Here is a 15,611-nt window from a genome sequence, read left to right as displayed (position 1 = left end):
GAAAGTCCTTTAAAGGCCCTGGCATCATTCTTATCTAGTAAAATAAGTGAATAAGATTGTAATGTAAAGGTAATGATGAGGGTGGTACTAGTGGTGGTGATTAACATACTAGGTTGTTTATGAGCCAAACAGTATTCTAAGTGCTTTAGATACTGTATACTTTTTCACTGAATCCTCGTAAGAGTCCTAAGAATTTGGAACTGCTATTGTCTCTATTTTATTGGGAGGGTGGGGGAGGGAGGGGGGAAGGGGGGAGAGAGAGAGAGAGAGAGAGTGTGTGTGTGTGTGTGTGTGTGTGTGTACACGGGGTGGACAAAAGTGGGTTTTACAGTTGTGAGTACGTGAAACAGCTTATTTTTGTATTGTTTATTAATTATTGTTTTATTTTTTATACAAACAACTGTAAACCTACTTTTGCTCCACCCTGTGTATTTAAGTTATTGCACCATGGCTATATATTATTCCATTTTTCAGATACAGAGATATGGATGTAATTTATTCTTGATTTTTAGATAGGAATGTAAAACACATGGCGTCTGATCCTATGATATTAAATAAGCCTTTTTCAGGACAACTGTTGTCAAAGCTGAGGGAAGAGTTGTCAAATCACTCCCATTCTATTTGTTTTTTCTAATGGGTGGCTGTATAAGGCAGAGGTTTCCATAGCTGCTGAGTATGTCTTGATATTTTGAAGAATAAGGGCCTGAAAAGCCAAGGATTTGCCAGGGACCCTGAGCAAGTTTTATTGTGCTAATTTAGGGGTAACGGGGAGGAAACAGGATTTACAAAAATAAGTAAGATGACACTGCTCCTCACAAGATATGCTAAATCAAGTGAAAGTATAGACAGAAGCATCTAACTGTATATGATACGGCAATATTAAACGACTGTCAAATAGTTACAAAAAGAATGTGTTACAGAAACAGGTTGTTTTGGCAGGGGAAATTGCAAAAAGCAGACAGATCAGTCTTGAAGATGAGAAGACTTGTATTCAGTGGAAATGAAAAAAATTTAAAGAGGCTTTATAGAATTGGAAAGTTCTTGCCACATTAGCAGAGTGCTTGGTGATTTACAAACATGTGAAATAGATGATGTGATATTCATCACAATGGAAGAAGCAGGCATTACTTCTCCATTGTACGAATGAGGAAACTAAGGCTCAGTGTGGCTCACTGCTAGCTTGTGGCAGAGACTGGGTTTCATAGAAGGTCTGTCACACAGCTGGATGCTTGTGTACGGTTTCTGCTAGTGTCGTGACTTCATAGTCATGTTTTTCCTTGCTGCCTCCCAGGAGCGATTAAATTACCTAATAAGTGAGGAAGGGTTTTGTGACCTATGAATTGGAAAAATGTAAGAGACCTAAGTGGGAGAATCTCCTTAATCGCCTGTGCCCTGCTATCTGTGACTGCTAAGAGCTCACTCAGAGTTAATTGTGGGACTGGTGTTAGGAAGGCAAAGCTATACAAACCTTCACTAACTCATTGTGGACTAGGAAGGTCTAGAGTATACTTCAGAGTTCTAGGACAACTTTAAAATGGCAGAGCTGCAAAAGCAGCCTCCACGCTTGTTCTTCATCCTTGGCTCTGATTAACTGCAGGAGCAGAATAGACTGTGAAAAGAACAGGACAATTTCTGGTAGTTTTTCAAAAGACAAATCTAGCCTAAATGGCTGAGTTAATATTAAGGTGTGTTTTGTCCTAGGGTCTAAGAAAGTTAACAATACAAGCGAATACTATCATTAATCTTGTGTTTACTAAATGATGGTCAGCTCCTCCCACTATCCGTCCCAATGTAGAGGCTGTGGTGTGAGGTTTTCCCCCATTCCTTCCCAGACTAGCGGTGATGTTTCTACTCTGTTGATTACCATTTCATCTTTTAACTGAGATTGAATGAGAAGAAAAAGTTGTGTAGTGTTAGTTATATAGACCTTGACTTGTGTTCAGAATGCAGGAGAGAGTATAACTTATGTAGTTTGATTTATACTTATTAAAATTTTAAAAGATTTGGTCATATCCCAAATTCTCATTTATTTTTGTGTTCAGGTATGGATACAAGAAATTATGCTAAGTGAAAGAAGCTAGGTGGTGAAAGACAAATACCATAAGATCTCACCTGTAAGTGGAACCTAAACAACAAAACAAATAAGCAAGCAAAATGTAGCCAGTAACATTGAAACAAAGAACAAACTGACAGTAACCAGAGGGGAGGCAGGAGGTGGGTAACGGGGAAAAAAGGGGAAGGGTCAAGTCAAGGAACATGTATAAAGGTCTCATGGACAAAGCCAGAGTAGGGAAGGATTGTGGGGGGAGGGAAGTGGTGGTGGGAAAATGGAGACAAATATACTTGAACAACAATAAAAAATAAATTAAAAAATAGAATTCAGGGTTGAACTTGTGATGCATATTCTAGCTATTCTGTGCTTTAGCAGAAATGATCACCCTTATGAAGATTAAAACTAAATAGATACATTATTGCATGAGGAATAGTAGAATTTAGAATACAGAGGACAGTGACTTTTTGAGTTAAATCGAACCTTCGTTGAGAATCTGTGATGTGCTAGATGCTGTGCTAGAAACTGAGTATTGAAAAAAATGAAAATAAGATTTAATCCCAGTCCTCAAAGAGATTAATTGAATAGATAATTTAGTAGAGGGAGCTGAATCAGCTGCTGCATAATAAATCACTCTAAGAACCAGTGTATATCAGGGCAATTTTTCTTACAAACATAAAAACAAGTCAGCATCTGTTATTGCTCTGCAGTCTGTAGATCGGTAAGGTGATTCTTTAGATCTTGGCTAGACTCACCCACGTGTCTGTGACCACCTCAGGAGCATGTAGACACCTCTGCTCATCTGGGCCTTCACATGTTTGCCCATCTGTAGATTGATGTAGGGTGGCCTCAAGCAGGACACCAAGGCTGTTCTCCAAATACTTTTTCCTCCTCTATCAGGCTAGCATTCTTTACTTGAGGGTGGTGGGGTTCCAAGGGAGTTGGGGGAAGAGTGCAAGGCCTCCTGCGGTTTATGCTCAGAAATGACACATCACCACTTCTGTTCGGTCTGTTCACCTAGTTCAATCACCAGGACATCCAGATTTAAGAGGCATAGAAATAAATCCCACCTTCTAATGGAAGGCCCTGCTAAGTCACATTGTTAGTACAATGTGTTAGTACAGGGAGGGAAGTAATTGGGGCTGATTTGCAATCAATGTACCTACCATAGGGTAGTTTTGTAGGCAGTTTGTAGCAGGGACAAAGTCTATATAAGGTCTTACATATAGAAATGACAGCAGTAACATAGGAAACTATAAGCTATTTGAATTGAAGAAGCATGCATTTTAGAACTGATAATAATGGAAAATTAGGCTGAATTGAAGGAAAGAGGAAGAGGCTGGAGAGGCTCATGCTCTAGTCCTAAAAGCTTGGATGTTATTCTTTGGATAAAGGGACCATATAAGGTTTTAAGCCAATAGTAATGCCTGTGTAAACATCATTACTTTTTTTCTACAGGTTTGTTTCCCTGGCAACAGAGTAAATTCAAGGTGAGAAAAACAGTGATGGGAGATTAGATGCTATTGCACAATTCAATACTTTGGGGATGGTTATGAAAGCCAGACGAAAGCAGTGGAAAGCATTCATTCAGGTGTGGTAAACCTGTCCGTGTTAATCATTCATTCAAACAAACACTTTTGAGCCAGGCACTATGTTAGGTATTTGAGAAATGTCAGTGAGTATTTCCCTTTCATGTCACAAAGGCTTCTTGGAGCTTTGGTGCTGTTTTACAACTTAGACTTTACTCATAAACCCCACTGTTAGGCCTGCAGGGAAATAGAGAGGAATAGCAATCCTAGCTTACATAGGAAAGAAATCATGGTTAGCGATACGGTGATTTAAAATGTGTCTCTTTTGACTGTTTGTTTTCCCCAATATATGTAATTACCAAAGTTTTAATTATAATGAAAGCTTTATTTTAACATATTCAGATATTTGATTCAGAAATATTGTGAGGAAAAAGTATATTTCTATATAAAAAGGAATTTTTTATTGTATATGTCAAATGTGGGAGTAGTAATTTACTTATGGGAGAAATTTAGGAGAAAATACATTAATGTTTATGAGGATTTATCAATTTGCAAAAAAAATAAAAGTTTAAACAAATTTAGTTTTACGTTAAAAAAAATCTTTTTGAAATTTCAATTTTTATCATATTTTTTTCCATTGCCATTTAGTCCCCTTATACCTTCCTCCCGGCCACCCTCTGCAACAATCATCACACTGTTGTCCATGTCCAGGAATCCATTATCTTTTATGCTCTAACTCTCTACCCCCTGAACTACTCCTCCATAGCTGTCATCCTGCTCACTGTCTATGAGTCTGTCTCTATTTTGCTTGTTAGCTCAGTTTGTTCATTAGACTCCACATATGAATGAAATCATATGGTATTTGTTTTTCTCTGACTGGCTTGTTTCACTTAGCATAATGTTCTCTGTGTCCATCCATGTTGTCATGAAAGGGTAAATTTTTTTTATTTTTTTACGACTAACTAGTATTCCACTGTATAAAAATGTCCTATAGTTTTACCGACTCATCTGTTGATGGACACGGGCTGTTTCCATATCTTGGTAATTGTAAATAACACTGTAAATGAACATAGGGATGCTTATGTTCTTTTGAACTAGTGTTTTGGGGTTTTTTTGGATAAATTCCCAGAGGTGGGATCACTGGGTCACAAGTCAGATCCATTTTTAATTTTTTTGAGGTATCTCCATATTGCTTTCCACAGTGGTTGCACCAATCTACTTTCCCACCAACAGTGAAATAGGGTTCCCTTTTCTCCATATTCTTGCCAGCACTTGTTTGTTGATTTGTTGATGATAGCTATTCTGACAGGTGTGAGGTGATACCTCATATGAGTCTTAAATATTAGACTCCAAACTATAAGAGTCCTAGAAGAAAACAAAGACACTAAAATCTGGACATTGCTCGGAGCAATATTTTTACTGATATATCTCCTAAGGCAAGGGAAACAAAAGAAAAAACAAAGAAATGAAACTACATCATACTAAAAATGTTTTGTACAGCAAAGGAGGCCAGCAGTAAAATAAAAAGACAACCCACGGAATGGGAGAACACATTCACCAATATATCTGATAAGGGGTTAATATCCAATATTTATAAAGAACTTAAAAAACTCAACGCAATAAAACCACCCAAATAAAAAATGGGCAAAGCACCTGAATAGACACTTCTTCAGACAGGACATTCAGATGGCTAATAGATACATGGAAAGATGCTCAACGTCACTAATAATCAGAGAAATGCAAATTAAAAATCTTTATAAATAAGGATATGGCTTTCTGAAAATACTATTTGCTGTTTACTATTTCTCAATGAACTACGTAAAGTAAGTATTCTGTTTCTGTCAAATCCCAGTATGATGCATTTAATTACTCGCCGAAAACCTATACAGTTGTTTTCAAGCAAATTCAGTGTGTTTTGTGGGTTCCTTGAAATCTCTAATAATATCATAGCCCTGAATATTGTGACTTGTGGAGTAATTTATTGAAGTCTCTTTGGTATTCCCTGCGTCTTAGAGATGCTAACTGGGCTTTAGTATGTAAATGTATTCGACAGTTTTTCTTAGAAGAGTAGAGATTTCTGTATGTTTGAACATTCTTAACAGGAGGTTGATGAACAGCAGAGAGATAGAGATCAGTTGATTTTTTCCCATAACTTAATGAAAGTTATCACCGTTTTGAAATTTTAATTGGAACCTGGATGCTACAATACATGTATACATCTAACTTGTATATAATGCTTTTCTCCTTTCTGGATGATGACCTTTTTAAGAAGAAGGGCAGGTCATGTCCCTTATAATACAGGTTCTCACTTATATCAGTACCTTGTGTATAATAAGGATTACGTGTTTGTTGTGTTTGTGATTATTTAAGTATCATTCCTTTGGGTAAATTTCAGGAACTTAGAATCTATAGCTGCCATTTTTTTCTCCTTGCTGGAGAGTACTTCTCTCCATGTGCTCAGTCAGGGAAGGGATTCTCCACACCAGGGTAAGTCATGATTAATTGAGCTAATCAAGATGAGCATACTCTGATTTCCAGGCATTATTGGTCATGCATTTGTGAAGCATTGCTAGCCAAGGAGACATTGAAAGTCTGGTAGGTGTCTGGGGAAGGGGGAAGGAATTCCCTCACCCTTATATAGAGTCATGGGAGTAGAAAAATCTATTAGTGCTTCTGGGTGTGGTCTGCCATTCTGCCTATTGATACCTGGAACAACAGTAGCCACATGGGGCATCATGAAGTGAGCCTATCTAAGAAGAAAATCAACATAAAAGTTTCCCTGGTATCCAAAAGCAGAGTGGTCTTAATGAAACCTATCATAAGCTAAAGTAGCGTAAAGTGAAGAAGCAATTACCATTAATTTATATGGAAAAATTTTGAGCATTCTCAGACCAAAAAAATAACCTACTAAATCAAAACTTAATTACTCCCAGTTTTACACTAAACATAACACCCTTAAGGGCTCTCTGAGGTATTTCTGATACCTTAGGACGCATCTTGCTAATGGATGCACAAAATAATTCAACAGGAAGCATGGGTTCTCACAGACATATTCAAATCTATGGCAGGGTGATGCTGAGACACCGAGTGTGGTTCCCGGGGAAGGAGCTTAGTGGGGCCACTCTTGCTGCTCGGGGAGAGTGCTGCCTCTATAAAAACTGGCTGCAAAATGAATGCTGAATGCTAGTTTCCCTTTTTACCTTTTTCATAAAGGTGAAAATCCTCTATGGATTTCCTTTGATTAGTGAAAACAGGTACTAATATAGGTCTTTCATAAAAGCAAAGTGGCATAACCTGAACTTTGGAAGAGTTGGAAACCTGTATATGGGCCAAATGTCAAAATGGAAGAAGCAAGAACTTTTGAACCACTGGATCAAATCAAATCCAATAGCATGTTTCATTCTTTAGCCTACCTGCAAAGTTCAGCAGAATGAAAACCTCTTTAATACTTGGCTGTTAAAAAGAAGAACTCCATGTACTGAATGTTGTTAAAGAACAGATTATTAGAGTAGTATCTGTCATCCAGTACCCTGCCCTTCTTTTCCATTCAAACATCCTGGCCCCAGGAGAGAGGACTTGGATCAGGTCCAAAAAATTAATTAATTCATGAAGCCTGATTACAAAAATGTTCTTTCCTATGTTAGGGTCCTGAAATTGCTATTTCCTCTGCCTGAAATCGTCCTGTCTCATTCTTTGCTTTGGCAATTCTGATTTATCCTTCAAGTCTCAGACTGAGTGTTACTTTCTTAGAGAGCAGTGCCCTCTAACCAGAGTTCAGCTCCCCATTACATCTGTTCTTTCTCTTGATAATCTGTGTTTCCCTTTCAGAGCCCTTATAACAACGTGCAGTTTTACATTTGTGTGTGTAGCTGTTTAAAATCTGCCCTTACTGGACAATGTACTCTACAGAGTTGGCATATGTCTGTTTTCATCTTTGACACAGGACCCACATTAGTATTTGTCTAGCACACAGTATAATCTTGGTAGCTATTTTAGTTAATGAAGTTGAGTTCCCCTTGCAAGATGAAAATATATTAGGCTAACAATATAAGTTTATAGTACATTGTCCTCATGTTGAATTGTTAGGCCTGGGTAAGCATTAAAATTGGGATAGAGTAGTAATGATTTGTTCCTGCTTCCCATAGAATGGCATTTTAGGTAGCATACTGTCCATGAAAACTGGCAACTGGCCAGGTACCTGCACTAACACATGATTTCAACTTTCCCAGACAGATAGAAAGACAATGAGTATAAAAGTACTCATTGTCAATCTGTGTAGAATTAGGAAAGAAATTGAAGACTCTAGCCAAAATTCTTATCTATTTACTGCTTTAGACTTTACTCAAATTGTTACATATGAGTCATTGCTTAGTAGCTTTTTGGCCAATAGGATTTCAGTATGCACTGTAGTAATTTAAACTCTTGGATTGGCTTAACTACCTCTGATGTCACAATTTACCCATTAGGAAGTCATAATTTTCTTGAAATCACATTGTACCAACAACAACTCTTTTTTCATTATAAGAAAGAGAATCTACCCAAAATAAAAATGCTAGAAGGAGCAAGATGTCTTTGATCCTCTCAGGCCTTTTCCATTAATATGCTATAATTATCAACCATTACTATTGAAACTAGCTTCTTTATTTTATAATTGAGTTTTGTTTTTCATGTTTGTTAGTAAATAGGCAAATGGAGGCATGAGGCTACTTAGAGTTACTACTTCAACTCGTAGTTCTTTTTCATCTCGACTGTTGAGGCTTAGCATCTTTCTACTGCTTACCCTCCCTGACTCAAAAGGAAAAGCCATTTGGACAGCTCACCTGAATATAACATTTCAGGTGGGAAACCGCATTATATCAGAATTAGGAGAGAATGGAGTGTTCGGGAATCATTCTCCTCTGGAAAGGGTGTCTGGTGCAGTGGTACTTCCTGAAGGATGGAATCAGAACGCTTGTAATCCTATGACCAATTTCAGCAGGCCTGAACAGGCAGACTCTTGGTTGGCCCTCATTGAACGGGGAGGCTGTACTTTTACACATAAAATCAATGTGGCAGCAGAGAAGGGAGCAAATGGTGTGATCATCTATAACTATCCAGGTACAGGCAACAAAGTATTCCCCATGTCTCACCAGGGAACGGGAAATACAGTCGCAGTGATGATAGGCAACTTGAAAGGCACGGAGCTTACGCACTTGATTCAAAAAGGAGTCTATGTGACAATCATCATTGAAGTGGGGAGAATGCACATACCATGGCCAAGCTATTACCTCATGTCTCTGCTTACCTTCCTGGCTCCCACAGTTGCCTACCTTTTCTTGTACTGTACCTGGAGACCTAGAGTGCCCAATTCTTCCACCAGGAGGCGGAGACAGATAAAGGCATATGTGAAGAAAGCAATTGCTCAGCTTCAACTGCGAGTGCTCAAAGAAGGGGATAAGGAACTAGATCCAAACGAACATAGTTGTGTCGTTTGCTTTGACATATACAAACCCCAAGATGTAGTGCGTATTTTAACTTGTAAACATTTTTTCCATAAGGCATGCATTGACCCTTGGATTTTAGCCCGAAGGACATGCCCCATATGCAAGTGTGACATTCTGAAAACTTAAGAAACCTGGAAAATTTTCTGAAGGTATAACTGAGACTTTTCAAATATTAAAATTAGGTAAATTCTTTTAGCACTGTATGTAGAGAGAAAATTTAACTCCAGCTCCTCTACCCATGTACTAAATGGTGAAATTCATGTGTTTTTAAAATAAAATTCCATATCACACCAACCAATTTGAACTTGTTTTTCTATTAAGTTTTGTTATACTTTTTTGTTCTAATCCAAATAAGGCTATTAGTATATATTAAAAGCAAATTAGTCTTTATCTCCAAATTACAATGTTTGTGACATTGATGCCACAGAGAATTAGTCATATTTTAAAGTTTTTCGTATTAGTTTTACTACTTTGTTACCATATTTTGTTTAATATTTGATATCCGATAATGTCTCTGCTCAATAAACTTTATTATAGGATTAGATCTTGAATTAATTCTCCATCATTAATTAATTTTTTTAATAACTAAGGAATCTGGTTTCCAAAGTTACTGACTGGGTAGGTAAATGTTCTAAACAATTATTTCAGATGATAGCACTTTTTGTTATGTAACTAATAATATTTTAAATTATTATACGTCTCATTTAGGACAGCATTACAAAACCTTTGTTTGCCAGAGCCTTTTAAACCCTAGCATAATGAATCAGCTATGGTTATCAGATTTCCCTTCTAAAAATAAACTAGTAAATGCTTCTCAGAATGGTGGTGAGTGCCTCTCTTTGATAATATAGACAGTGCAGAGCTGAAACTTTCAATCACCTTTCCAAATTGTATCCTTTATTTTGCCTCTTCCTTTTTTAAATCTTTGAATAAACACCTGTGTAATTGTGAGAGGCTAAATGATTTGGGTTTTGTTGTTTTGATGAAATCTCTGTTTATGGACAATATGCTATACTATTAATACCCAACTCATTATTTTGGGAGTCCACATCCTATGTACTACACTGTCTTTTACAAAAGTGGTTGTATAGAAATACAATCAGATTAATGGCCTTTGATAAAAATAATTGATCATTATGAGCAGAAGGCTTCAAGTCAGTATTCTTTTTGTGCCACTTTTTTGCTGGGTCCATTGATCCCTTTTCTCCTCCCTCTTTTTTGCCTCAAGTAGCTATGTTGTTGATTCACATTTCATAGAAGTATTACCATCCATTGTCCTGGTGAGACCAAACCAAAAGTGTCTCTCAGCATCCTGTGCATAGAGGTCAAAGACATTTAAGTTCAAGGTCAAAGTCCTTCACTGGTTTCCTAGCTGGTAAATAATAAACACTGAGATAAACCCTCAAGAAAGTATATGGCAGCACCAGTGACTGCTCATGTTTGTTAGTTCACAAGTCACTCTTTGGCTTTGAGGTCATATTGTGCCATTGACATAAGTGTATGTAAAATATAGGCAGAGGTGACAGTGTGAGGTCTTCCTCCATGGATGTTTGTTGATTTTGGATTTTGGCTAATACTTTATTAAAAGCATCTATGACATTTAATAGTCACTGCTCTCAGTGGTTGATTTTAAGTGGGGACCTTAAAACTTTTTAAAATCAGTAGCTACGTTTTTGTTTACAATGAGTTGTACTAATCTAATACTGCTACATTTAATCTTTCCCTCTGCAGTCTATGCCCTTCCTCCTCTTCCCTCAAAATATTGTTGGATGAGTAACAGATGGCAAGGTCTGTGGAGAAATGAGATTAGTGTTTTTGTCTTTACTGCTGTCATTCCTATGTATGATCAGTGTAAGAGTGAGGAAAACAGGATATGTTACTTTTGTTTATTTATTTTTTTATTGATTCTAGAGAGAGGGGATGGGAGGGAGAAAGAGTGGGAGAGAATCATCTCACATCGATTTGAGAAACCTCAATTCGTTGCCTCTTGCATGCACCCCTTCCAGGGACCCAACACAGGCTTGTGTCCTGACTGAGAATCAAACTCCTGACCTTTTGGTTTGCGGGATGATGCACAAACAGTTGAACCACTCAGGCTAGGGTCAGGATACACTACTTTTAAAACTCAAATCCAAATTAAACCAGCAGACTTTTAATAAGTAAATTTAGTACAGTGGTTTACATGATAAATAAAGAATTTGCATTGAGACTAAACAAGAATTAAAAATGGTGTTCAGAAGTCCTCCTTTTTACCTCATATTTGGTAATTTATAAAATAAAGTAAAAATAAATAAAGTAAAAATAAAGTGCTAATTTTAAATTATTTTGTTAGAACTAATCATTTTGTTAAATATTTCTTTTGAAGAAAAATCATAGTTATATGGCTTTCTTGCATATGCATATCTTCTCAGGTTTTAAAAGGCAGGCATTGTATGAATTTTATATTTAATTTTTAGTTTAATGTGGTTCTTGCTAACATTTTATGTCGCTCAGAGATGGGATCCATCTTATAACAACATAGAAATCACCCATAACAACCTTTGAAACTCTCAAGCCAATACATTTTACAGGATGTCCTAAGCTCTAATCTAATTGGCTGTGTTGACTTTTATGTCATAATCATATCACCCAACAGTAAGCAGTATCTAGAGTTACAGTAGTGAGACTAGGATTTTTTTTTCCCCCCAATGTAAAGTTTTTCTCTCTCTGCCTCTAATGAAACATCTGAAACTCATGCGACGTCTTTAAGAATTTCTCACAAAAACATGCTGGAAGATAGTGGAACTTGTTTTCACCCAGGAGATTTTTTTCATTTTGTTATTTTAAGTTGATTGTCAACAGATATGAAAGGCACATCTTTTAATTGGATTGATCCTTTGGTTACTAGGCAGAGAGAGATGAATCTACTCCAGGTTGGCACCCAGAGAAACAACACTGCATCTTCCTGGCTTGTGAAATTCAGTGTTCTTTGGCTTCTTAGTCAGAGCTGTTGCAAAGCCAGCACGGTTTGGACCGCTTACATGAACATATCATATCATGTTGGGAATCGCATGCTGTCAGAGTTAGGGGAAACTGGAGTATTTGGACGAAGCTCCACTCTGAAGAGAGTGGCAGGAGTTATTGTGCCACCAGATGGAAAACCACAAAATGCCTGTAATCCCAATACCAGTTTCAGCAGATCAAAGAATTCAGAGACGTGGCTTGCACTTATCGAACGGGGAGGTTGTCCCTTCACACAGAAAATTAAGGTGGCTGTTGAGAAGGGAGCCAGTGGAGTGATGATCTATAACTTTCCAGGAACTGGCAATCAGGTTTTTCCTATGTCTCATCAGACATTCGAAGACATCGTTGTAGTGATGATTGGTAACTTAAAAGGCATGGAGATTTTGCATTTAATTCGGAAGGGAATTCACGTTACAGTCATAGTTGACGTGGGGAGAAAACACATCATCTGGATGAATCATTATTTCGTCTCTTTTGTGATTGTCACAACCGCTACTTTAGCATACTTCATCTTTTATCATATTCGAAGATTTTGGGTAGCAAGGATTCAGAGCAGGAGATGGCTGCGGTTAGAGACAGATCTCAAGATAGCATTTGGCCAGCTCCAACTTCGGGTACTGAAAGAAGGGGATGAGGAAGTAAGTCCAAATGGAGATAGTTGTGTAGTTTGCTTTGAACTCTACAAGCCTAATGACACAGTTCGTATTCTGACTTGTAAACATTTTTTCCACAAGAATTGCATTGACCCTTGGATTCTAGCCCATGGAACATGCCCCATGTGCAAATGTGACATTCTTAATGCTTTGGGGATTCAAGTGGATGTTGAAGATGGAACACAATCATTGCAAGTTCTGATGTCAAATGAATGGCCTGGTATTTTACCACCTAGTGAAGAGGAGACAAATAATGCACTTCCTCCTGCAAGGCAGTCAGATAAAGTGACCCACGTGGAAGAGGCGGAGGAGCACACTGCTTCTCAGAATGACGGCCAGTCTAACTCAGTAGATGCTCATCCTTCACCTTGATAGCATGACCTTTGAGGTTGTGGATTAAACCTGTTTGTCAAATCAGGTTCTAATACTGACAAGGAGTTTGTTTGAAGTGTGGTTTTTGTGTCCTTTCTTGTTACTTTAGTAATTTTTTTCACATTCTTTGTCAAGATGTACAGGCAGAAAAACAAACAAAAAGGCCTAGTAGGATTTTTTTGTTTGCCTTTTATCCTTGCTAAATCTAACTTTTTGTCGGTGTATGTAACTGCTGTGAGTATATGCTTATTTCTATGTACACATGCATGTTAAAACCAAGGACACTTTCCCTAGATGTTTTTCATACATATATTGGGCTCTATTTTAGTAAGAATATTGTTAATATATTTGCATGCTCCTTATAATCCAAAAACTATCAATTAAGTTTGAAAAACATAAATTATCTATGTGCTAAGAAGAGTAAAATTTATCTTTTGATATTTATAGTACAATATAATAATTTTGACATCCTTTGTGCTGTGTTTTTTCATTCTTGGCATGAAAATCTTATTCTTGACAAACAGTTCTGTTTAAGCAATTAGTACATTTTATGTGATCTGCATAGGCATAGTGGTAGCAATTTTAGAAGTACTAGCTTTAAGTGAACAGCAAATATTTCAGTGCCCAATATTTCTTATCATAGTCATTACATGTTCATAATGCATAAAAAGGCTTAAATTTTAAAGAATTTCCACGATATTTAGTCCTGGTATATTTCCTTCCTGTACGTTTAGTATTACCCAGTTTATTTATTTATTTATTTTGCCATTAAATAAAACACTTAAGCCCTGGCCAGTGGCTCACTTGGTTGGAACATTGATCATTCCATATTTCAGAAGGTCACACATTCAATTTCTAGGCAGGGTATATACCTAGGTTATGGGTTTGATCCCTGGTTGGGGTGCATATAGGAAGCAACCAGTTGATGTTTCTTTCTCACATAGATATTTTTCTCTCTCTCTCTAAAATCAATAAAAATGTTCTTGGGTAGGATTAAAATAATAAAAATAAAATACTTAAAACATGTCTGATTATTTTGGAGATAAGTATCACAGTGTAGAAGCTATTATGACATTTTGGGATTCTGTCTTGTTCCCTGTATTGCCAGGAATACAAGGTAGAGCTGGGCATGCAATATGTTTGAGTGAATGAATAATGAAAACGATCTTTTTCATAATGTAACTATTATGTGTAAATCTGGAAAAACGGGACTGTTTATCACAGTCTTACAAATTAATGGGAACAAAATCCTGAAAATTTTCATCCTAAATCACTTAGAATAGAAAATTACAATTATTAGCCCAGAATTCATTATTATAATTTAGCATACATAATTTAATGAGGCGCTTTGACCTCTCCAGTGCTGACAGTGACATGAGATCTTGTGCAACCCTAGAGAGCGAGCTGTTACGAGGAATTTTGTGAGCTGCTCAGTGCTAACAGTACTGGAATTCGGAGGCAGGCTGAAGGAGTAATAGTTTCTAAGAGCAATACTGAGGAAGACTATTTAAGAGAAGGAGGGAGACTCACCTAAGGCCAGGGAGAATCAGGACATAGCAAAAAGTGGGCAAATGACAAGGGTAAGGTGATGCCTTGCTTGGCACCTGCAGGTTTTTTTATACCCAGCCTTAGGGAGGTTTTGACTTAGTTCATCACAAGATCTGCTCTTTGAAACAACTACATAGCACCAATACTGGAGGATTTAGCAGGAACACTCTCTTGAGTGTCTTTTTGAGTTTACTCTGGGAGAGTCAAGTCATTTCCTGAGGGACCAAAGATCACATTGAAGAAACTGAGGACCCTATAAGAGCCACTCCTCGTAGAACCAGCTCGGAAGCAGGAGAAGCCGTTGACGTCTTTGGGGCCAGCAGCTCATGGTGGTAGCTGGGGTGACTTCCAAAGGTTGCCCAAGCGAATCATTGAAAGTATGAAAATGAACGCATCTGGTAGTTATAGAAGTCCCGAAACCCAGTCATCAGTACAGCTCTGTGTCCTCTTAGCACATTCATGTGGGATAGATCATGATAGATCTAACACTTGAATTTATCCATTACTCTTCACACTAACGTTGCCATTGCATTCTCTTTCCATTATTTCTCTGCACCTTCATTAGTTTCTTTTTACCTTTCTTTCCCATTTTTTTTCTTTGTTCATCGTTGTCAACCTTAAATCTGACTTACCCTCATGTATAAGAAATTAGCATGTACACACTTTTATAATTAGATGTCTCTTGTTAACATGGATGCTTAACATTTAATGCAGTGTGCTTGTTGTCTTGATTTGAAAATGTTCAATGTTCTTTAAAGATAAAGAGTAGTTAGAATCTGTGTGGTAGGTAGGGAAGGAAAGATCAAGTGAACGAAATTGAAAACTGTCATTACTGAGTGCCTACCATGTAGCAGGCAGGGTACGAAGCTCTTGCCATAGCTGTTTCTTATTCAGAATGAAAAAAGCAGTTGAAATTTTCAGGATGTTGAAAACAGATCAGTAAACTACTTTCTTTCTGGGTTTAATTACTAGG

The 15,611-nt window shown here is 37.3% G+C and overlaps 3 protein-coding genes across 11 annotated transcripts in view; all 3 read left to right on the top strand.

Annotated features, from left to right (window-relative positions):
- Window positions 1-15,611, top strand: part of CADPS2 (calcium dependent secretion activator 2) — a 561,256-nt gene that overhangs the window by 181,264 nt on the left and 364,381 nt on the right. The gene's annotated exons all lie outside the window — the stretch shown is intronic.
- Window positions 8,277-9,188, top strand: RNF148 (ring finger protein 148). Its single transcript, XM_054564132.1, has one exon. The coding sequence runs from the start codon at window positions 8,277-8,279 to the stop codon at window positions 9,186-9,188; it is 912 nt and encodes a 303-aa protein (XP_054420107.1).
- RNF133 (ring finger protein 133) lies at window positions 11,861-13,090 on the top strand. The gene has a single exon (XM_054564131.1). It carries the CDS (start codon window positions 11,906-11,908, stop codon window positions 13,088-13,090), a length of 1,185 nt encoding a protein of 394 aa, XP_054420106.1. The 5' UTR covers window positions 11,861-11,905.

The sequence above is a fragment of the Pteronotus mesoamericanus genome, unplaced genomic scaffold, assembly GCF_021234165.1.
Source record: "Pteronotus mesoamericanus isolate MK-2021 breed Mesoamerican mustached bat unplaced genomic scaffold, CSHL_Meso_final scaffold_85, whole genome shotgun sequence".
In the NCBI taxonomy this organism is placed as follows: Eukaryota; Metazoa; Chordata; class Mammalia; order Chiroptera; family Mormoopidae; genus Pteronotus; species Pteronotus mesoamericanus.
Note: the sequence above shows the minus strand (reverse complement) of the source record. Positions and strands in the feature narration are given on the sequence as shown.